Source organism: Lonchura striata, chromosome 1, assembly GCF_050655825.1.
Source record: "Lonchura striata isolate lonStrDom1 chromosome 1, ASM5065582v1, whole genome shotgun sequence".
In the NCBI taxonomy this organism is placed as follows: Eukaryota; Metazoa; Chordata; class Aves; order Passeriformes; family Estrildidae; genus Lonchura; species Lonchura striata.
The window spans coordinates 99,324,691-99,345,323 of record NC_140703.1 but is presented as its reverse complement, the minus strand read 5'-3'; the positions used below and the strand labels follow the sequence as shown (position 1 = coordinate 99,345,323).

Sequence of the window (20,633 nt, the reverse complement as noted above, 5' to 3'; positions counted from 1 at the left end):
GATGAAGAACATCTAAATGGATAGAATTATTAAGCTATTCTTTTCTCTTTCCATTCTCTCTTAAAAGCTACTAAGCTATTTTGTGAGTGATATTAAAAGCCTTTTATTTGAGAGGCCTATTGGTATCAATACAGTAATTCAGAAGCAGAACTATTTAAATCCAGAAAAATCCCTGCTCAGTGGTGTCAGCTGGAAAGACACTCTGGGATCATTCTCCTGCAACTCAGCTCAGTTTTCTGTGTTTCCTCGTGGATTTTTAACTAGAGAACAATAGAAATTAAGTATATTTGAAGATATTTATTGGAAGCAAATTTGGCTAAACAAGTGATTGTTGAGCACATAAGAATAAAAAAATAATAGATGTTAGATTCTCTATTATCCCTTTTTAAAGTTCAAGAGCACTGGAAAGAGCTGTTAGTTGTTACAACAACTAACAAGTTATTACTTGTTAGTTGATGTAGTCTTAATTTCTTAGATTCTTAAGTTCCTGTCATAGCTGGAATAAAATAAACAGAACTAGAAGACACAGATCAATTAATACTAAAGAAAATCTCATACAGTCTAAATCAGATGTCTGTAGAGATGGCCATATCTTTCTATTGTTTTCCAAGGGACCCTATAGAGACCTGTTCACATGAAAGCCACCATTTGCATTTAGGAACCACTATGCAGCAAGAGAGAATGATTGCATTTTTATAATTTTCACTTAGTGATTTGCTAACAGGTACTTTCAGATTTCTGTTCTGGTCTACCAAGCTGAAGAATGCTCTTAAAAATCATTCTGCTAATGGTGAACAGGAGCCTGATACCCCAAGATGTGGTGGCAGAATAGTGATTGTGGTGGCCCCAGTGACCAGTAAGGCAGGAAATGTCCCCACTCCTCTCAGAGCAGGACTCAGGGTCTGGCAAGGGCCTGGGTGAAGATTCTCCTTCCTAATGGAGTAGACCTCCTGCTGATTCCCATTTTGTTATTTTCAGACCCAGGAAGCCGATGTTGGGTATTTCCTCCACTGGTGAGAGGTTTCTGTCAGGGATCTCAAACAGATAACCTCCAGAGCACAGATATGATTAGCCCCTTATCTTCCATCTTCACATGGTTCAAAGCTAATTTCCCTTTCTAGTGACCTGATTAAAATCTTGAGTTTTAAATACACCAATGATATTAGGGAGTTCAGTGTACTGTACAGCAGGTATAAATTAGAAGGAGCTCTTCAGTGTTAGATAGTAGGGTGGGTTTTTTGGGGGGTTTTTTGGGGGGTTTTTTTGGTTGGTTTTTTGTTTTTTTGTTTTTTTTTTTTTTTTTTGCAATAGCCAAAATCTCTTTATATTCTTTGTAAATCTGCAGAGTAAAACTCTATGAAAATGTGTTCATTCCTTTAAACAAATTTTATGGGCTTTTTTGAGGATTGCATATGGGGACCAGGGAACAGAACAGTGAGAGTTTAACACGGTGTATTTTGTAATGTGATTGTAACTGTAAGGAGCTTTAGTTCATCTAAAATACATCTTGCAGGTAGTTTAAGTTTAGGGCCCTATGTGGTGGGTTGGGGTCACATCTTTATATCTGTACAAGTTCCCGGCAATTATTGCTGTTATTTTAAATGTTCTCTCTGATAAGAAAGCCGACCCAAATAAGAAATATATCTCATAGATAAGAAAGCATAAGAATAGCAAGCTATCCTTCTGTGAGAAATTAAAATGTGATTATCTAGGTGAAGACTGATTGTGAACTTTAGTACCCATGATTCCCTTTCCTTAGCTGTGGGGAAGGAATTCATAACTCGGGAAGAGAATGCAATAATTTCTTTCTGCCACCTCTGAAAACTCTCAGTAGTTTAACAGCTACAGAGTTTCCAAGTTGCACTAACATATCTGTGTTGACCCACCATAGCTAGAAGGAATGTGTTGGAACACATAATTTCTGTGTATTTCTGTTGCTGTATAGCCTATGTTAAAAATCAGGGTGTACTGTGGCACCTAAGGCGTTACACAAGCTGGGGAAATGTGGGAGATTTCCAGCTCTACCCTGCAACCAAAGCATTATGAAAACTGGTGGGTTTGGGTGGGTAAAATTATTTTACCTTCTTTTGTTTTGGAGTGGCATCTATATTGAGGATGTTGTTAGCTTGAAATGAGTAAGGAAAAAAGAATGGTGTGGTACATAGCAATTTGTCCTCTTTGGTAAGTTTTTGAGGTTGCTCCAGTTGTTTTCCATGCTGCCAGTATCAGACCAAGACATTAACTTGATATTTGTTCCTATATAGCAATGCTATACCCCTGAATAAATATAATATTCTCAAATGAAGAGTGCAAATTTAGTTGAAGAAATTTTTGAAACAGACCCTCAACCATAAATTTAATTGGAGCTCAGTGCTGATTAACATGTGCTGAAGATTAAACAATTCATTGCTTTCCTTCCCCTGAAGAAATTTGAGGAAATGTTAAGTCTTGTATCTAAAGAATGAAAAGATACAGGACTTGCAAGAAAATAAAAAATAAAGACCAAAAAGCATTCCAAGTGTATAGTAGTATAGGTTTATATGCACATCTAATATTGTATCTAATATATTACTATACATAATAATAAATCAGCAATTTATTGATTGCTTTGGGATTTACAGGACAAGACTTTTTTTTGTAGTGTTAGTTTTTGAGCCTTAGTTACTGTTTTGTCTCCCATGAGCAGGAACATATGATGCTGTGCCAAAAACCTTAATTCTGTGAGATGTTCTTGTCTCGCTGAATGACATAACAGGATTAATTTTTTCAAAAATATATTCTCCTACTAGCATATGTTTCAACCAGAAAGGGATGTTGCTAAGGCTTTATAACACTGCAAACAGCATAGCAGGTGTGCTTTTCCTGTATTGATATCATTTAAATGTTGCAAACAACTATCTCAACATTATGGAAACACTGCATGTAACTTCTAGACAAGGCAGATGATCATTCTGCTGTCAATGAAAATGTATTAATAGGATGAACTAGTAATTTTCATTCATGCTGATCATTTGTTTTTGCATATCGGGAGCTGTTGAACAGACATTATCCTTTGAATATTTATTAATTCTCACTGCTTTGATAAAAGCCAGTGGGAAAACAAGTATTTGCTTGCTTCAGTGTGTGTGCAGCTTGCTTTCTGTACTGCTACAGAAGTTTCCACTAAACATTAAAAAAAAAAAAAATCTGATGTTGGATTATTAGTTTCTTTTGCACTACTGACACAAAATACTATTTGCATTAATATCTCACTGGCTGTGCTGTTGGCAATTGCCACAAGCTTCAATATCTGTGCTGCAGAAGGTAAGATCTGTAATGGACTAGGGTCCACCTAGGCTATGCAGGAATTCATTGGTTTGATCGCATTTGAAATGTTTATTGAATAGGCTGTGGAACAATCACATTCACTTGTTGGAAAGAAAAGTTGTTCCCCATACAATTCTGTGTATATCCTAGAAAATGATAGAAAACAGATTTTTTTTTTTTTTTTCCCCCGCTGTTAACAGAAAAAATTGCAAGCTGGGGTTTTTTAATAGCCTGTACCAGATTTATCACAAGAACAAAAGATAATAATTTTACTTTTATTATGCACTTAACAGAAAAATGTTATGACTTTGAAAACTACAGCTCTGTATTATGGTAGTAACCTGCTTAAGCATTCCATAGATTACTCAGGAATAGTGTGAGTGCTGACTGCAATTCCCCTTGTACTATAAACCGAGGATACATACATGTATCCTAGGATACATATATGCATGTAAGCATAACTCATGTTATTGCATTTCATACTTCCATACTTATATTTTGTATTAAACTTCATATTTGCATTTTAATAAATTTCATTTTCTATCTGAAAAAGTTGCCAAGTGTTTTCAACAAAAATACTTAGTCTTCAGGTTTCAATCTTTAAATTAGCCAGCGGTCTTATGTCCATCCTGAATATGAGTTTGAAGGACCAATACTGAAATGACCTTACTGTAGCAGCCATTCCATAGTAGTCTTGACACAATAAATTGTTAGAAAATATGACTAGGCAAAATGTTATTCAAGCCTGCTTAGGTATATTTTGACTATAATTCACCAAACCACTGCAAACTGTGATTCTACCAGAGAGAATTTTCAAGGAATTTTGGAACACATCACAATTTCAACTCTTCTGCCCAGTGCTACTTGTTAGTAAGATGCTTAAAATTTCTAGAATGGCCTACAGCTGCTTCCTCCTACAACAGGATTGAGTTCACTACAATTGAAATTTATTTATTCATGACATGAGCTTTACCTTTACAAAAGTAGATGGTGAAGTTTTGTAGGACACGGTTTTTCTCTGCTTTTCCACTCCTGGTAGATTCTGTTCTCACCTGTCCTGGAGGTTGTAGGACCAGCTGGAATAGAAGATCAGGAGACACTGTGTAGCATGCTAAAACATTGCCTGCTAAATTTATTGTTGTAGCTAGGGATTTATTCAGTGTGGGGAGAATTCTGTAGTGTTTTACTGACCAAAAGTGATCTCAGTATACTAGAATTTTTGACGCATTCATTTATAAGTGTAGTTTAATATTTGTGGTGAGTTGACCCTGGCTGGATGCCAAGCGCTGACCAAAGCTGCTCTGTTACTCCCCTCCTCAGCTGAGCAAGGGAAAATAAATACAATTAAAGGGTGATGGGTCAAGGTAAGGACATGGAGAGATCACTCACCAGTTACTGTCATAGGCAAAACAGAATCTACTTGGAAAATTAATTTAATTTTTTACCAGTGAAATAGGAATCAGATAATGAGAAATAAAATACTGTCTCTTCCACCCCTTCTTCCCAGGCTTAATTTCACTTCTGATTTTTCTGCCTTGTTCTCCCTAGCAGCGGTGGAAGATGGGGAATGGGGGGAATTGCAGTCAGTACATCACACATTGGTTTTGCCACTCCTTCCTCCTCAGATGGAGGACTCTTCACCTGCTCTGGTGTGGGGTCCATCCCATAGGAGACAGCAGTTTCTACAAGAACTTTTGCAACATGAGTCTTCCCCACAGAGTGCATTTCTTCATAAATTCTCCAGTGTGGGTCCCTTCCACAATGTGCGGTCCTTCAGGAACAGCTGTTCCAACACAGGTCCCTCACAGGGTCACAAATCCTGCCAGGAATCTGCTCCAGCATAGGCGTCCCACAGGATCACAGACTCCTGGCATTCACATGTTCTGGCGTGAAGTCCAGCAAGGGCTGCAGGTGGATCCCAGCTCCACCATGAATGGCTGCAGAGGGACAGCCTGTCTCATCATGGTTTTCACCATGGGTTTATGCAGAAAAAATGTTGCCAGAGGTTTATGTCCAGAAACGAGACAGAAGTGTCCTGTAACTTTATTCATGAACAAAGGCTATAGGGAATTTCTCCACGTGGTTTCTCAAATTGTTGGAGAACATAGCCTCATTTTCAGCCCAATTTTCCTGGCCACATCACCTTTCCTCATTGGCTAAGGCACTTGGAAGGTGCAGCCTTCCCAATTCACCTATTATATGTTCCCCTTAATGTGCATACACAAACACACACACACCCCCTTTGAATAACATAGCTCTATTGGATCTTTGTTCTTCTTCTCAATGTTCAGAAATTTAGCACAACCTTGGCTAAGCAGCTTTCCATATCAATTAGTAGCATTTTCTGAAACTCGTGATTTCTCCTGTTTATTCCCTGCCTGCAAGTCCCTGGGCCCTATCTACAAGCAGATTCACACCATCTGCTTGTAAAGACACATTCATCTTATTCCTTTCTGGTTGCAGGGATATCTGCACCTGGAGCACCTCCTCCTTATTCACAGTCTGTGTTGTCTGCAAAGCTGTTTCTCTCACATTCTCTCTTTTTCTCTGGTTGCAATTGCTTCTCTGCAAGAACTTTTTTTTTCCCTTCCTAAATCTATTACTTCAGAAGTTATCCCAATTGTTGCTGGGCTATGTCTTGGCAAATGAAGGTGCTAATGCTGCCTACAAAGTATCTCATGTTTGTAAGCAGAGGTACAGAGATGCTAATTCCACTAGTGTTAGTAGAATCTTGCAATGAACTAGATTGATGTTGGGATTTTATTTAGTGCATGTTTACAATATACTGCATAACTAATCATTATGTTCCTGGGGCGATAGCATAAACTCAAAGTTACTCAAGTATATTTTTGTTGTTTAAATAACATTTGTTTTGACAATCTCTTTTCTTTTGATATCTGCTCTTAAAATTACCTCCTGTGGGCAGAAAAATAACTCTTGTCATTTCAATGACATTTTGGTAATATAATTTTCTGCCAGTAATTCCATATTTTTGCAAATAGGAAATTGTGTACTTGAAATTCCTTCATTCCTTTCTGCATCTGGAGGGTACGTGCATCTCAAATTTTGAACTAGGCTGAATATGGAATACAACCATATGCATCCATAAACAATGCATACTGTGTTTCTGCCTAATCTTCCAGTTTTCTGTAGCTATGGATTCTCTACCATTCTCAAGGAAGAAAGAAAAACCCAAACTCAGTATGAAACCTTAAGGCAAAGGCCAATGCATTTGAAAGATTTTGTAGCTGGCTCATCAGCACACTGATCTGTACTTTAGGCACCCACTTAAAAGTGAAAGCAGAAATTCAATGGATTAGAGTAATCATTTTATTGTCCAGAAAATGCAGCCTGTCTTTGGTGAGTGGCTCTCAAAGGATTTATTATTCAGTCCTAGATGTGCTGTGTTTTGACTTATTTGCAACTGAAAAAGAAAATGGGGAAATGTAATTTTTTTGATTTCTATCAGTGTGCTCAGCTTTGTTTACCTTGGAAGATCGGTTCTTATTCCAAGACATTTGCAGTCTGAGATCAGATTTTGGCACCCTTGCTCATACTGAATAGCATTAGTTAGGGCTCAGCTGCTGCTCATTCAGGTCAGATAGATTAGAGTTAGTCATCAGTTGAGACGGTGGTATTTGTGTAGAGCCCTGATGGTGATTCAAACATCTTTCTATGAGGCAGTGATACAAATGTTTTTCTGCTGCTTCTAGCTGTTTATCTATACATCTCTTTTATATGAGTACCATAAAAAAAGCCTTTGGTTGTAAAAAAGGTGCTTTAGGAAGGAAACTGAATGAATGAAACTGTTTGGCACATGGAGGAGGAGAAGGAATTTTGTACAGAAAGATTATAATGGAAGAAAGCCCTGTATTTTGAATGTGGTCCTGAGAAGCAAACCTTAAAGACTGGCAGGTTTTCATAGGGCTGCCAATAGATGAGAAATGATTAGTTTGTCTTTTTAAACATTGTCTCCTGCCAAACCCAAATCCCCTTCTCCCTTTTCCAGTGCAGTACTCAGCCTGCAGGATAAGAGGATGATGAGGTAGACAGTTGTGGTGTGGAAGGGATTCAAACAATGTGAATGAGATTTTGATCTTCTGGGACTTCTGTAAGACAGAGAATGAAGAGGAGGAAAGACAAACTGGTCTTCATTTGCAGAAAAGTCTTTAATCTCTTCTGTGCTGTATGGCTATGGCTGAGAGGGGAGTTGCCTTCCTGCTTATATTAAATTTTCAGACATTTAATTTTGACCAGATGCACCGTGCAATTATGGCAGCTGATGGATAGCTATAAATGAATTAGTCTTTGGCAAGCTGAACTTTATTTCAAAAAAGATCAGCATCAGGGAAGATACAGGAAAGCAAATTTTGTGATGGGGTCAGTGCATTTTTTAAATGCTCAGATTTCTTGGCAGAATAAAAGGATGCATTAGTGCAAAGAAGCAAAGTATCCTCATTTCTAGGTATACGTCTGGAAAAGACGCCTTGCTGCTCTTCCCACACAGCAAGGAGGACTAAATACCAACGGTGAAGTCTGAACCTTGCCTCTGTTAGCTGAACTTTCCTTTTTGCTTGGGATGGGGTTATAGGTAGCATTCCTGTCACTGCCACCATGCTCCCCACACTAATTGTCATGAAGTACAGAAGATTCAAGCCTGCTTGGTTCCCAAGGCTGCTAATGAGCCCTGAGCTTTTCTCACCCTTAATGAATCAAGGTTTGTTTGTGGAGGATTCTTGTCCTTCTGTCTTTTTCCCTGGTCAGGGGAGGAATCAAGAGTTCACACAACTGAACAATGACTTTACAGTGTAAAGATGATGCAGCTGTGCCATCTGAAGCCATCCTCAGTTATGAGCAACAAAGCTTAAATAGATTGTACTGTGAAGAGGTACAGCTCTATGAGTGTGAAGCATAGCTTTTGCTTCTGCTTCACTGACCTGTCTGCTTGCAGCAGTGACGGGCCCTTGACAGGAGCTTAGGCAGGGAGAGTCGCGTAGGGCGACTCTTTCAAAACCATTCTCTGTAACACTGAGCACAGGAAAAGAAGCAAAATTAAGTTGCAGTTGATCTCTGATGGGGGTGTACTGCTGCCTTCTCCAGAAAATCCCATGCCCTCCATTCAAAAATTGTTGATTCTAGTCCAAATCCACTTCAGGGGTTTAATAAGGTCACTAAAGCCATAGTTCGTATGTTTTAGTGGTAGAGAGCACTCATACAAAAATGGATACTTACACAAACTCCTCCAAGCAAATTACACATTTCACTATCCTACTGTCTAGAAGCTTTTCTTGTATTAGAGGTTGGGATCATTAATTTGGGCTAAGCTATTTTTGGCATGTACCTAATTAATCTTTATTTAAGCATTTCAATTACAACACTGTGTGCTCCTGTGGCTATATTAATCTTACTACGAAAAATATAGGTGCACATAAATACGGCTGCATGTGTTATTGAAATACATGGGAGTATATATGATATATATCATACATATATGTAGGCTATCACGTGCTATAAACACTATTCTGTGTGTTTAAATCCATATATATATATATTTGCAGAAATAAACACAGACTTGTAGTCTAAATGCAGTGCTATTGCTATAGTAGCAAGTGAAGATTTCAATCTGATAAAATAACTCAACGCTAATAGAGATTTTAAATTTATCAGTTATAATACTCTGGACTAATCCTTGCACAATGCCATACGAAATGGAAGGATTATTTTTAAGTTTTACTAATAGATGAGTGAAGCCAAAAGCAGCATCTGCAAAAGAAATCTTATTTTCCTGTAATAGACTTTTGAAGTTCATAATTTTGGGTTTTAATAATGCACAGAAACATCTGCTCTTTTCCTTGGTTGCATGAAAGAGAAAGACAAAATAATTAAGAACATTTGGGTTTTTTCATTCTTAAGTGAACAGAAGGTGGGGAATGGGGGAAAATAAAACAGTTTAAATACCTTGATGTGTGTATGTGCAGGTTCAAAACTTTTCATTGCTCTCCCGCCCGGCATGGTGGGTTGATAGACCAGGGAGCAGTGGCGAAAGTTGACAACCCCCCATGGCTGACCCCTCATGTTTTCTCTTGCCTAATCGAATTTTACATGTGTTTCCAGATAGCTGATCAGCTTCCCTGGATTTCGCTGACGCCACAGGAAAGCTTTGCCTGAAGATGGAAACACTGGAGTCAGAACTGACCTGCCCTATCTGTCTGGAGCTGTTTGAAGACCCGCTGCTGCTGCCTTGCGCTCACAGCCTCTGCTTCAACTGCGCGCACCGCATCCTTGTCTCCCACTGCGCCACCAACGAGCCGGTGGAGTCTATCACCGCCTTCCAGTGCCCGACCTGCCGCTATGTCATCACCCTCAGCCAGCGCGGTCTAGACGGGCTCAAGCGCAACGTCACCCTGCAGAACATCATCGACAGGTTTCAGAAAGCCTCCGTCAGTGGGCCCAATTCCCCCAGCGAGACCCGCCGGGAGCGGGCGTTCGATAACAACAGCATGTCGTCCTGCGAGAAGGTCCTCTGCCAGTTCTGCGACCAGGACCCTGCCCAGGAGGCGGTGAAAACCTGCGTTACCTGCGAGGTGTCCTACTGCGAGGAGTGCCTGAAAGCCACTCACCCCAATAAGAAGCCGTTCACCGGCCACCGTCTCATCGAGCCTATCCCAGACTCTCACATCAGGGGATTAATGTGCTTGGAGCATGAGGACGAGAAAGTTAATATGTACTGTGTGACTGATGACCAGTTAATTTGTGCCTTGTGTAAACTGGTCGGGCGACACCGTGACCATCAGGTGGCAGCTTTAAGTGACCGCTATGACAAGCTAAAGGTCAGTGTTACCTATTAGTTTTTGTAGCCAAGCAGTGTGTGGTTGGGAAGGAAAATATCCTTTGGTTGCATGCTAAAGTCCTCATTCCGGCAGTAGTTGGGAAAGGCAGGTGTGTGATTGCTAATCATATGAGATACACATAGAGATCTGTATGTGTGTTTGCTCACCATCTAAAAGGTGCCAGATTTTACTTAAGAAAAAAATTCCTCACTTGTGTTTGGGTTTCTCTAAAACCATCATAAGGAATATGCAGTGTAAAGTACTGTTCAGATTGATTTTCTTACCTACCTGCATCTGGCAAGGTTTCGCGCTGACTGCACATGCACAGACTGAAATGTCATACATTCTTTGCACATGCTTTGCTGTTGATAATTTTTCATTAGGTTGCTTTCATTGTGAAAAGCCCTTCACATCACCATGAACAGGAGATGCATTTTTCTGTGCTGGCTTCAGGGATGCCAGCTGCCCATCCAGCCAGGGAAGCCAAACACCGGCTCTGCTCATCCCGCACTGCCTCCCACCAGGCTCACAGGCAGCGCAATCCTAGAAACAAAGCCAAAATTGTTTCTGATCTTGCAGCATTCCCATGCTTCTGAAAGCTTTTGGAACATCTACTACAAGGTAGCTGGGATGCTCCTGCAGCCTGGCCCTTTGCAGGACACTCTGGGCAAGGTGGCAGTGGGCAGCCAGGTCTCAGGGTGCTCTGGAGGCTCGCCAGGCTGCCAGCAGAGGTAGAGCTCCTGCTGAGCATTGAGGCCAAGGCAGGTGATCTCACACCCACCTGGGCATATGCATCTCTCATGCTGATTCCTGTGCTGCTGTAGAGGCAAGGCAGGAATTAGGCATCCCCCACTTTCATCCACCCACTCCCTCCGCATGGTCTGCATGTGCCTGTGTGCAGCTGTGGGTGAAATTTTTAAACATGGACTGCAATCCAGAAACCACAAGCATGAAGAGCAAGGTTTATCTGCCAGCGTTCCCAAACAGAATTTTGAATGTGGAAAAGACATTGAATTATAGGTTTAACTAACTTAAATTCTTTCAGATTAAAATATGTGGCTGCACTCATGTCTATAATAAATTTAGGTGCTTGCTGGTGTAATCTGCACACACATTCTGTGCAGGTTTTGCACCTCTATGCAAACATAGACATGCACATCATATTCATATTAACATAATGAAAGACACTTTACCTGGACCTGATAACTTCCTTTCATCTCTTAAAGACTTTTATATTTACCGAAGAGTTGTTATTTTTGCTTTTTTTTTCCTGAACTAATCTGATATTTTAATAGTTTTGTTGTTGATAACATTAACGTGGGCCATGAGGGTGAATAGCAGCCTGGATTTACTGTGCTTCTTTATTAATGCTGAGAGTTTACATCCTTAACAGGTGCTACTATTTAGTTGCATAACATCATATTGATTACTAGCTTTATACCAGTAGGAATAAATACTTAACATGAAAGACCTTCAACATTACATACTGGATAAGCATATCTTTTATGATGTGAAAAAAAAAGGAGTAAACATTTCTTGGTCTTGTTTACATAGATAATGCAAGTCTTGAAAGAAGACTTTAAAAGGCCTGTCTTCTCCCTTGTGATCTTTAACTCAATACTGTTGATAGGAAGAAAATTAATGTATTTTTTGCATTATTTGTGTCTTTTCTGTGCAAAGATGACTAAGCAAGCTCTGAAGCTCAAAAGGACAAATAACATTCACATTGGATGTCACCCAGCTTAGCTAACCTAAGAGTAAGGCAACCGAAGTTCTAAACCTACTAAAGTTCTTTACATCAGCCACCTTGAAGACTAATTAAAGTACTAATTTAATGGTTAGTGTAGACTTGAACCAAATAATTCTCATCTTAGAATGACAACTCCTAGCATTATTTATATTATTTGTATGATTTTTTTGAGATGAAGAATTTCTTTGTACCCAAACTGTATAAAAGACCTTTATACACACAATTGTTAGTCCATGTGAAATTCTGTTACTATCATATCATCTTAGTCATGAAGCAACCTATTTCAGGTTGCTAACACCAGTGATGGCATCAGTTGTGCCAGTTACGTCACATTTACACTCTGGTCCAGGAACATTAGTCAAAGTGGTTTCCATCAGATCCAGCATCCATTCTCTGTTCACAAGAAGGGAATCTGAAAGTAATGTCTTTCTTGCTACCTCTCCCATCACAGGGATTAGTTCTGGTTTACAAAGCAATCTTAGAAAATAAGATTATTAGTTTTGTAGATTAGCATTTATCCTTCAGAAGTAGGAACAATACCAGTTCCACTAGCATTTGGCAACTGATGGTCAAAAATTTCATGTCCATTTTCACATTCAGGCCTCTTCCTCCTCTTCCTTAAGGGTGATATGACCTCCTGAATCACTGGTCTTTCTGTAACATAATATTAGGCATGAGATTGCAGATGATCTTTATCAAGTTACAGGTAATGTGCACCTACCCCATGCAAATTAAATACCAAAATGGATTAGAAAATCCCCACTTAAGAAAATGGGTTGTTGCTTGCTATTTTGCTGCTGTGACTTTTTAGTTAACGTGGGGTTTGATATATAGGCTACAACAATCTTTAAAAAAAGAACCTGAAAGAATGAGACAGCCAATAGTATAGTGGATCAGTTAAAAAATGTGTGATTAATGTTACCTTTCAAAAAGAAAAGCTAATCCACTTAAGGTGACTCTTTCTTTTGATTTTTCTTTTTAAATAGACACACTACTGGTATTAACAATAAGCAACTGGTGCTGTTCTGGGTGTTAAGCTACGCAAATTATTTATATTTTCTTCCAGTGGTGTTGCTAATGGTTTAAACAATATCTCACCCCTCATCAAGCATAGGACAAAAGAATCCATTACAATCTAGCTCCTTTTGTGGCAAAAATGATATTCTTTAATTAGGAGTTCTGTACATTTGTCCAGCAGAGGCATCCACAATGAAGTGTGTTTAACAGCAATGTAAGAATAGTGGACATCTCAAAATGAGAAAGTTGCCAAAGGAAAGCACTATCTCTCCAGCCCTGAGAGGTGCTTCTCTTTCACAGCCTGTACTGGGGTAGGGGGAATTGAGGGCATTTTTGTTCCTTCAGGAGCAGTCCTTTTTTGCTTAGCTGCACAAACACAATACCACCTTCATACTCACTGTTGGTCTAGTGCTTATAGATATGCCTTGGTTTTTATTTTTCTTTTTAAAGTTGATCCTAAACAGATGCATATTAGTAATGGGAAAAGCAATAAATCATGACCAAAACTGAGAACAGGAAATATACTGGTAATACACAAGATTTATGATGTGGTGATCAAAATTGTGATCAAAATAATTTTTAGCAGCACAAACAAACAAGTTTTTAAATATAGAAAGAATAAATGCTCGTGCTTACCATACCATATTATCTCAAAGCAAATATTTATGGCTAATTTTGATATTGATTCTTCACTTTTTTGTCTTGCTGCAATAAAAAGAAAATGACAACTTAAACATACATTCTTTTTTCTTTTTTTTTTTTTGTTTTCAGAAAGAAGGTAGGAGACTGTCATGTCCACAGCTACTACAAATAGAATCCAAAAATGTCTGCTTCCCTGCTATATGCACATTATAGATTGAAAAACTTCTCATGTTTAAGTAACTTTGCAAAGATTCTGAAACTTTCCAACTATTTTTATAGGGCATTATTTTGTAATCTCAGCTTGATAATTAACTGATATATTGTGATATTAGAAGAATCCAGAATTTTAAAATATGTATTCCTACAACAGTGGGCTTGGCAACCCAGGAACATTGTTTTCTGGACTTTGATATAAATATATTATGCACATATATATATAAATATATATCTATATATGTCCTATGCCTGTATTAACAGTGCATGTGTCAGTATATAGAACCAATACTAATATTGCATAATACAATATGGTGAAATTTATGTCTATGTAGAGTTGTCTAGCATAGAAATATGGATAATGTTTAACTTAAGGAATATCTAGAATCTTGAATTTAAAGCAACACACATATGCCTGTGTTTTAAATAAAAATGTAGTTTCATATATATGTGTAGGTCAGTAAAAGAATAATAAAAGTCAAAAGTCATATATATATATATATATAAAAATTATATATCAGTAGATTAACTTGTTTTCGATTTTTACAATTCTATACATATATCCTTTTCAGTAGCCGAATATTTTCATATCTAAATTTATAGTTTCTCTGCATGCCCTTAACTTTACTAACTTTCTATTTAATGCAAGCTATTTTAATAAAATCCAACTGATACTGATGCCTTTTTGTTTGTCCTAAAAGCACAAGCCAGATCAAGTTAGGTGATAAAAAGGGGTTACCTTTTTAAGGATCTGTAGATCTATAGGTGCACAATTTGAAAGATTGAAACGTTGAAGATGCACATGTAACATAGAGTGCACACAATTTTTATGTGTTTAACAAATTATCATAACTGACGAGAATCCCTAATTAGAGACATAAATGATGAGGTAATTCTTCCTTGGTTCTACCCTTTTCTGAATTCTTCCCCACCTTAGGTAAGGTAGGAACTAAACTTTGTTTACAAAAATGTGTCTCTGAGAGCTGATTTCTGCCTTGGCTTCTCAGACAATCTAAACTTAGACCCCCAGGGCTTGGAGCCATTGGGGAATTTATTCTGGCTTTCTCTCTAATAGAGTACATAAAATGCTAGCTATGAATATAATAATTGATTACAGAGCTACAAAAATATATGTAAAGAATACAGAGAGGATATAAAAGCAAAAAGACAAGAATCAATTCGGCATCAATATATAAAGATGTAGTATGTCAGTGTAATAGTGATATGTGTTATTAAACATTTAGATAAATGGCACCTTCCTTTACATTGTTTATAACAGATTGAGAGTAGTGCCAGTTCTGCAAGTTTAATATAGAGTTAGAACATCATATCCAACCTGGCAAAGTGTAGAGCTCATGGACTTTCATTGTTATTAGATTAGATGCAACTTCATGTTATTATTGTATTATTATTATTAGATTAGATACTTCTTGATAGATATTTCGGTGTACAAATTTTTATGAAATTAAAATGATGAATGGTCACAGTGATTATTATGGAATATTATTTGATATTACTTAATTATTTAACCCAGAAATAGATGGAAAAATATAACTAATTGGCTATGTTTCAGTATTTGCAAAGAGCCAAAAATATGAAGATGTTGCATGGAAGAGGATTGATGTAGGAATAAGCTCTTTTACTACAACTGTTTTCCATCCACACTTATTACATTGAAATATAATTATTAAGGCAGACTTTAGAAAATTCTCTCTTTAGCTCAGTGTTATCTGCTTTGTCTTTTTCCTCCATTTGGTGTTTCTCTTCAGAGTTTAGAAGGATAATCGAAAGTATTAATACAGAATCCAAAATTAGTCTTTTATCAGGGGAGAATGTGTGTATGTGTTTATTTAAGACACATTTTGAAGTTCTTCATGTATATGACTGTAGATAATGAACTCTGATTTTACAATAGTTCTAAGTACTATGAGACTAGGGGGCTTTATCTTCCCAAGTTCCTTAAATAACATAAGTAATTTTTTAAAAACTTAATTTCAAAAATTTGATAGTTGGCAAGTCTTTCACATACTACTTATTTCCTTCACTTTTATTGGAAATGATGGGGTTGAACTTTTAATCTGTTCAGGAAAAATGAAAGAATTAAACAAAATAGTGAATAGTACAGCATTATTATCTTTGTTCTCATGACCCTAGTTTCCAGTAAAGACAGACTAGAAGTTAAATAAAATCTACTGTCACACTTTTCCATGGTTGGGGTCCAAACTGTTCAGATAACAGACTTTCCACGTTCAAGATCTAAACCGGTGTATTGTAATGACCTTTCATTTCTCATGTGTTTTTAGATAGTATAATGCTTGAATGTTGTTGGTGGACTATAACTCACGACAGATACTCCCTTGGAATGAGGATTTGTGTAAAAACAGTAAATAATAAAGTGATAAATGTGGATATTGAACAAGTAGATTATTATAAAGGCAAACCAAAAAACTGTTTTAGAACATTGGGCATGGGTAGGAAATGTAGTTTGCCTACCAGAGTAACAAAAGTAGTGCCTGGTAACCAGAAAAGTAACAAACAAGTTGTCTTCAAAAGCAGAATATTTAAGGGTTTTAGATTAGCCATTTGTTAATCTACATAAACAGCATTTTTTTATAACTGATAAGTAGAATGAGTCAATAAATTGTTCTATTGCTTTACCAGGGAATGATAAAGCTAGTTGGGGCCATAAGGCTAAAACCATTCAGCATGGACACTAGGCTAAAGCACACAGTCTTCAGTGGCATTGGGAGGTGTGTGAAGGGTATAAATGTATATGTCTCTGGGTATGTATAGTCTCAATTTACTGCAAGGCATAACCACAATTGAATGAAAATATTTTAAAAAATTATATGGCAACAAATACATTTTCAGACAAGTATGAATTTGTTAACAGATTTTAAACAGGAAAAAACCCACCCCAAAATCTGGATGTAAATGTCTCCCAAAGAAACACTGCAGAACACTCATTATTCAGATTTTTTTCAAGATTTAATTTATTACTTTAAATTGCTCCATGAAGAAAAACCCAAATTATTTTAACTCTGACCAGTAATGACACACAATTATAGAAGCATGAGATGGACATGGGGAACTAAAGTATTTTAGTTTTCCATCTTATGTTGAATAATTTTCATTGCATTTTTTTTTTTTTAACTTTTTCTGATCTTTAAACACACACAAATTTAACAATGATCCAGTATACTCCTTGCAATTTTGGGCTGTTATGTTTTACTGCCATCCTTTTTCTTCAGTAAAGTATACACTTCCTAGATCAAGACAGCAACACTTGTATGTCATTAGCACTGGGAGCCTTACTTAGGGTTTATAACAAACAGAAATGGTGCCTAATTTGGAAAACCTGAATAGTCCATGGCAAGGGAAATTCCTGCAGAAGGTCATGGGCTGGAAAGCCATGTTGGGTTGCTAAAGCACACTTTGGACTCAAAGCCTGATATGGGTGATAAGACTGTGCTGCCTTTCTCTCCCACGTGTATTTACCTCTCCCCAAAACCAGTCATCCACACTCCCATCTCTGTGGGCGTCCCTTGACTGTCCAAGCAAGAAGTGTTTTCTTTTGCTGGGAGGATATTTTTGCCCATGAGAGAAAACACCCACAGCAGAAACCTGAGGCAAGGGGATTCCTGTCCTTGACAGCTTTCACATCTCATTTATAATGTTGCTCTCACAAATCTATTTTCCAGTTGTCTCAAGCCAGTAAAAATTGAAACGGGAGCAAAGAAAGAGTTAATTTTATCATAGTGTGACTATACTGAGTTATTCTTACACTTTCTAAAAGCACTTATTTAAGTAATGCTTAGTTGGAAGTACATTGTTTTCACCAGTAGGATGCTTAGAATATCTTGATTAGCTAATAAACATGTAATATATATTTCTTGCTAATTAGTGTTGATGGTGCCAGCACGACAGATTTTTATGATAGCCTTTTCTTTTTTAATTTCTACAGGCTGGAGTAGTAGTATTACTTTTTTACATATTTCTTCTTTGTGTGGCATCTTGGTCCTATGACATATCTCAGTTTACAAGGGTGGAAGGGGTGCATCTACAGGTACAGGGTTATTTCAGTGCCTCAGACAAATGTACTTGAAAGACTGGGCATTTGGGTTGCTTTTGTTCCTTAAACATCCCCTCCATTAAAGATGAATAATCTGTTTTCAGCTGTTCCCAGTGGCCAAGATGTGATTCTTTGTAGTAGCTAGGACTGCACTTTCAAAATTTAGAAAATTCTGTGCCCCCTACTAGCCCCTGTGTTTGCACTGTGACTTCTCTGTAAGAACTCCCTGAGATTCTGACCAAAGAAAATCAGAGAGCGTCAGAGAAAGACAAAAGCAATATGAGTCCATATACAGTCATATGGTTATGTAGAAATGTTTTCCTTTGTTTATTTCAATTATTACTATCACTCTTCCAGAATTTTTGGGCTATTTATATTTTTATGTTTATTGCATGAACAAAGTTCTGTCAGTCCGACTGAAACTGAGGGTGTAGTGGTTTGGGATTTTTTCCATGCTCACAAACTGCATTTCTTGAGAATTGAAAATTTCCTGTCTAAATGTAGTCTCAGTCTTACTTTTTGAAAATTAGCAATTTTAGATTCCTTAAAGTATGTTGACCATATTAACATAAAGTAGCAGAACAATTCTAGAATTATATTTTACATTACATTATGAGAGGAATCAAAATCAGCAGAGATGAGAAAAGTAGCTAAAGTGCATATGGCTAATTTTTCCTTTGTTATTTATCTGTTCAATTAGTTGTGATATTCAGAATGGTCTTCTACATTAGCCCAGATCCCTTCTCCATAGCCTTTTAGTGACCCAGAGAAGAATGGCTGCAGAAATCAAATGCTGAAAGTTTGAAAGTCAAGGATAATTAGATGGAATAATATACTATATACAATTTCAGATTTAATGACAGTTGAGGGGTTTTTTAACAAAAAAAGGAAAAGAACATCTCTGTGGGTATTTGTGAGTTTTAGACAGTTCCCCTATACAATCCTCTCTGCCAGCTACATCTGTCAAGTATAGAAATTACTTTACTTATTTTTACTATGGTAATCTCCAAAGGCTCAGTTAAAACAGAAAGTCCTATATTATAAGGTCTTGTACAAGTACTTGTGATATAATCCCAGCTGTAAGAAATATTCAGCCATCCTTAGAACAAAAAACAACAGCAAGCATGACAGGTACATAGACATTTTTTATGGTCACAGTAATATTCAAGTGAGCTGTTTGCATCATGTAATGGCCAAGATAAAAAGAATGTTTGAAATTAATATTGGCATTAATATTGGCTAGTTTCACCAGTCAGTGGAAGCACTACTATTTGTTTTCATATAATTATTTTGGTTTGAAATACAATAGCCCCACCTCCCCTTGTCCTTATGTTGAAAAGCCTGGATTCTCCTGCTCTTCATCCAAGAGAAGAGGTGCCACTTCAGTTTCTGGTTCTATATGTCCTTCCTTATATGCCAGTCTAATAAATTACTTCTGATGTTCAAACTGATTTTAGTTACTGCTATAACAGTACTCTCAATTGACTGAAATCTACACACCCTAAATTTGAAAAAAAAATCCAAAATATGAGTCTCATATCCTATGAGATAAAGATTCTCTTCTGTCTTATAAGTATTTCAGCTTTAATTTATTAATGAAATTTTGTTTTTGCTATCAAATTATTTTTGAAGGCTTCTTCAAAGTGAAGGGAAACTAAAATCATTGTACAATGAGAAGAGATCTTTAATGTGAATTTTTTATCAGCTTATTACAATAAATAGCAAAATGTGTAGTCTTTTTGATGCAATTACTACCCTAGTGCCATACTGAATTAATCATTTCTTTCACCATTGTTTACTGTAGGCTCACCAGTTATGGGTGATAAATCATTGCTAATACGAGGACAGATGAAGATGAGAGCATCAATCTGGTCTTAGGCTGAATGAAGGGATGGGAGTGAGGGGCTGGGGGTAGAGTTCTTGCAGCCCAAGACTTCTATCAGGATGGGATTGTTCAGATACCTCTTGTCCAGGGGTATGCCTAAAACACTAAGCAGTACAGCATTTTTTAAAATATTGTTTGCTGTAATTCTACCTGTAATTTATGCACATTTTGAAGTGCTTAAGTTATATGTATTAAACTTATATTTCTGCCTCAGAAGATTTCTTAACATACTCAGAGTATCAGAGTTCGGTAATACAATGGTTATTTGAAGCAGACGAAGAAAACATGTTTCCCCAGTTAAATGATCCAGCTTTTCTCTTTTCTTTTGAACTATCCACATTTTTACAACACAACATAAGACTTTTCAAACTCTCCTGTTTACCCCATGCTGGTCATGGTGATTGAGCTGTCATGCTGTCCATTAATAATAATGTCTGTTCAAGCTTGTAGTCTGTTTGAATATGAGAGAAATTTTCTACATGTACATGGCTGATAGTTAAAATTAGCAAAAGTAAAATAAAAAACACATTATCTTTCATTAACTACCAGAGAAATAAAAACTTCATGCGAGGAAGTAAAAAAGAAGAAGCTGTGTGTTGCTGTGCTGGAGCTGTACTATACAGGTTAATATTCCCTTGGTAAGAACCCAGTGCTTTGCTCTAAGACAAGCTGGGACTTCCATAGGTTCCCACGCTTCAGTAGCCTTCCCCCAAAATGCATCTGAATTTTTGGAGGTGTCCTGACTATTCTGAAATGTGAGATTATAAACCTGAGTTTTGTTATTTGTTAGGATATTGTCAAACTTTGAAAGAGATTAAAGATGAGCAACTGTTCAAACGTGTGTCTTGTGGCAGAAACATTAAGCAGATTGATTAAGCCATAGCTAAGGACAGTGTGTGCAAAACTTATTTCCAAATT

At 37.2% G+C, this 20,633-nt stretch overlaps 1 protein-coding gene across 15 annotated transcripts in view; it reads left to right on the top strand.

Moving 5' to 3' along the window:
• Positions 1-20,633, top strand: part of MID1 (midline 1) — a 236,590-nt gene that overhangs the window by 130,732 nt on the left and 85,225 nt on the right. For all 15 annotated transcript variants that reach the window (XM_085584459.1, XM_085584413.1, XM_085584467.1 and 12 more), the window contains exon 2: positions 9,421-10,136. In XM_085584459.1, the coding sequence (XP_085440585.1) occupies positions 9,477-10,136 (660 nt within the window). In that variant the 5' untranslated portion in view covers positions 9,421-9,476. The remainder of the gene's footprint in view (positions 1-9,420; positions 10,137-20,633) is intronic.